Raw genomic sequence first — 4,040 nt, forward strand, 5'->3', positions numbered from 1 at the left:
CACACACACACTCACACACACACACACACTCTCTCTCTCACACACACACACACACACACACACACACACACACAGGGGCAGTTAAACTCTCGTGATCGATGCAGATCTACATTATGGATGACGCTAGTGAGGCGTTCACACGGATCGCTGTGGCGTTTCCTCATTGACAGATGCAGGCAACTGTTTTTGTGGAGAACTTTATTTGTCTTTTATTTGAGAGGGTCCGTAACCGTATGTCAATATAACGCAGGACTGTTAAACAACCCTACAGCTCTGCAGGAAGAACACTTGCTTCACTCACCTGGGATGAACTTCCGTTGGCTGATGCCAGTTTCATGGCTTTTATTTTACTACAAGTTAAACTAAATGAAAATGAGAAACGCTGCTTTGGCAAAGTTTATTTTTGTATATTTTATTTTCACTTAACATTTATTTCAAGTAACAAAAATTTTTTTTTTATGGTTTTATTTTATTGTCCTTGTTTATTGTACTTGAAAGATGAAAGGGAAAAGTTTAGTCGCACATCTGTGAACGTAAACAGACACATGCTTACCACTGTTGTGTAACACTCTGACTTTATCCACAAGAAATTTGTGAGAGGGAAGAAAGGCATCTTTGTCCAGCAGCAGAGCCTCAGCGGTTTTGGCTGATTCCTGCACACACACACACACACACACACACACACACACACAGGGGCAGCTATACTCTCATGATCGATGCAGATCTACATTATGGATGACGCTAGTGAGGCGTTCACACGGATCGCTGTGGCGTTTCCTCATTGACAGATGCAGGCAACTGTTTTTCGTGGAGAACTTTATTTGTCTTTTATTTGAGAGGGTCCATTACCGTATGTCAATATAACGCAGGACTGTTAAACAACCCTACAGCTCTGCAGGAAGAACACTTGCTTCACTCACCTGGGATGAACTTCCGTTGGCTGATGCCAGTTTCATGGCTTTCAGGATGCTGCAGGAGACACGACGATCCGTTAACATCACCGTCATCGTACTACATCGCCTTTATAACATGCGTTCCAGCAAAACCTCACCTGAGTTCTGTTTTGATCTCTTCATAATCCATCTGGGACTGTAGTTTGGCCTCCAGGGTCTGTGAAGACACAAATCAAGATGTTAATTATGGGTCATTGATAAATCATTACAGTCCAGAAAGACAACAGATGAAAACACAACCAAAGTGGAGCAAGACTGATTTGTTTGGTTTCTTATAAAATCAAAATTATGCTTTAAACAAACACTACTGCTCAAACGTTTGGGGTTGGTACGATTTTGTGTCACCAATATTGTGAAATATTTTTTTTGTTTAAAAATAAATGTTTTCTATTTGAATATGTTTTAAAATGTTATTTATTCCTGTGATCAAAGCTGAATTTTCAGCATCATTACTCCAGTCTTTTATAAACAAAAATCTTACTGTGATACATATTTTGATAAATTTAATGTATCCTTAGTGAATATTAAACACGGCAACAATTTTATGTTTGTTAATGCTGTTTTTGCTCTCTTTTACAAAAGTGCTGGAATCTCTGGATTTTTGGATGCAGTGTAAGTTGCTTTGGATAAAAGCCAACGTAAACATGGTAAAATGTGTTAAATGGAGCTGAGAATACTATGCATATATGCAAATACATATGACACTCTTATTAGCAGCTGGAAGCATATTCAAATCAACCAAAAATATGTGAAAATGTGCACGTGTGCCGCTTTAAAACAAATCTGCAGCCATGATTATCGAGTTGCATTACATTACATACTTTTAAACTATAACATCATATTATGGCTCTCACCTCTATAGCTTCTGACTTATAGGCCAGCTGCCGCTCCAGCTCTGCGATCTGATTGGCCGAGGAGTCCTGGACTTCCTGTAAGGTGAACTGGATTCTCTGGACGTTCTCGAGCAGTCGCAGGATCTCTCTGTCCTTGGAGAACAGCACCGCCTCCAGCCGGGACAGCGAGGTCTCGTCTCGCTCCTCGCGCTCCCTCTCCTGAGACGGCAAATGAAAGGAGATCAGGGGGACGAGGGGTCTTTTCAACTTCAAAATCTGCTCCTGCTCACTGGCTTCCTGTAATCACAGCGCCTCAAAGAGCCACTAATGAGGTTCCAGTGGTGTGGGAGCAACTGATCATTTCCTCCCACTGCAGATTGGACGTGTTAAGGTTGCAATTTGCAGTCGCCCCAGCTTTCATCTAAAAGAGAGAGTCATTCGTACCTCCTTGGGTCGCTTCTCTGATGGGCCGGTCCCTTTAGAAGTGCTGGCGAGCTGCTCCCTCAGCTTCTCCACCTCCCTCTGGGCCAGGTCCGCTCTCTGCCATCAAACACACAAGTTTGGAAAACTTTAGAGGAGCCTGTGTGTGCAGTAACCCCAAAAATATTTAGACACTTGCGCCACAATTAAAGCATGTGAAATAATAGTCAGAAATGGAACAGTTCATTTAGACGGTAATACACAAATTTCAAAGGTCTCTAAATTATCAAAACGATCCACACTTTGCTGATATACTTGTTGAACACAATCTACTCCATGCCTTCTTTCGTCTGATTGATCGTTTAGACTTTTTTTTTTTCCAAGTAAAAGGCCTTTTAGTATACTTGTACAAACGTCAGCTTGTGCTTCATGTGTCATTTTGCTGTCAAATCTTTACTGATTTTTATAAACATAAAAATAACTTTGATATTGTTAGTAATATTTCAAGATGAACACTTACTGGACTGAAACAGGTTTAATTGATTATCCAGATATCTTTTTATTTATTTATTTATTTATTAGAAAAATCATATTAAATGTGAGTATCAAATATGATCATCAGGCTTTTGAGAAAGGTTTATTTGTTCATCTCTCAATCATCATTATATTGCATATCAAGCTAAATTAAAATGAGAAACTAGCTGAAATAAGATACGTTTTTAAATATATTATTTTATTGACATTAAAACCATTTTTTTTAAATGGTTGTAGTTTTAATTTTATAATACTATAATAACCCTGATGCCACTTTTATTGCAGATTGTATTGTTGTTGTTTTTAATATTTAGAATTTTTTATTTTTTTATTTCATTTGAATTTTAGTCATTTGAACTGTGATTTTGTCATTTTTATTAGATTTTATCTTCAGTTTTTGTTTGTTATACTCATACGTCAAGTTCAAATAAATTTAAATCAGAAACTAAAATACGTTTTTGAAATTTAGAAATTTAAAAATGTAAATTTTGAATGTTTGTAGTTTTAGTTAACTATTATAACCCTGGTGTCATAAGTGTTTTTGGCCACTTTTATGTTTTTATTTTTGTATTTTCCATTTTCATTTAAATTTTAGATAAAGTTTTAGTCATTTTTAAATATGTTTTAAATATCTCTATATATTTTTTATATACATTTTTGTTCTAGTTATTTTAGTACATCCAGTAAAACTAAATTAAAATGAGAAACTAGTTAACACAAAATAAGTTAATAAAAAGTAATACATAAAAAATATTTTATTTTATTTAATGTTTTTATGGGACGTAGTTTCAGTTAACTATAACAACCCTGGAAGTGTTTTTTCAGCCATATATATTACAGACTGTTTAGGTTTTGGACGGCGTGCAGTAAAATACTGGGAAGGCAGTTGGAGCATCAATACAAATCAGGGCCAAACGTTCCCAGAGATCCAGAATCAAATGAACAATCAAACCAAACGGAGCAAGAACGCCCTCGAAAGCCCAATCAGAGGAGATTTACAGGTGCCGCAGGTAAAACTGCGTTCTGCTGAGGCGCGTGTTTACTTGCAGGCACTTTCTTCTCAAACTGTTTACCTGCTCTGTCACACTCGGCCTGCTAATTAATGACTCATTTTCGAATCATTTATCTAAGAGCTGCTGGCGAAGGGAGAAAAAGCAAATCACAGTGGAAAAAAAGGAAGCAATCAGCGCAATGAGGTAACTAACAGTCTTCCTGGTTCGCCACATCGCTCTCGTCTCTCAGCATCCATCTCTCTCTCTCCTGTCCTCTGCCGCTCGCACGGCACCATGGGAAAGAGTGC

At 37.6% G+C, this 4,040-nt stretch overlaps 1 protein-coding gene across 1 annotated transcript in view; it reads right to left on the bottom strand.

The window, feature by feature from the left end:
* Positions 1-4,040, bottom strand: part of cux2b (cut-like homeobox 2b) — a 175,664-nt gene that overhangs the window by 17,116 nt on the left and 154,508 nt on the right. The window contains exons 10-14 of the mRNA XM_016463833.1: positions 2,231-2,326; positions 1,808-2,005; positions 1,052-1,110; positions 921-969; positions 554-653 (exon numbers count right to left, since the gene is read on the bottom strand). Of these exons, the coding sequence (XP_016319319.1) occupies positions 554-653; positions 921-969; positions 1,052-1,110; positions 1,808-2,005; positions 2,231-2,326 (502 nt within the window). The remainder of the gene's footprint in view (positions 1-553; positions 654-920; positions 970-1,051; positions 1,111-1,807; positions 2,006-2,230; positions 2,327-4,040) is intronic.

The sequence above is a fragment of the Sinocyclocheilus anshuiensis genome, unplaced genomic scaffold (genome assembly GCF_001515605.1).
Source record: "Sinocyclocheilus anshuiensis isolate Anshui unplaced genomic scaffold, SAMN03320099.WGS_v1.1 scaffold332, whole genome shotgun sequence".
NCBI lineage: Eukaryota > Metazoa > Chordata > Actinopteri > Cypriniformes > Cyprinidae > Sinocyclocheilus > Sinocyclocheilus anshuiensis.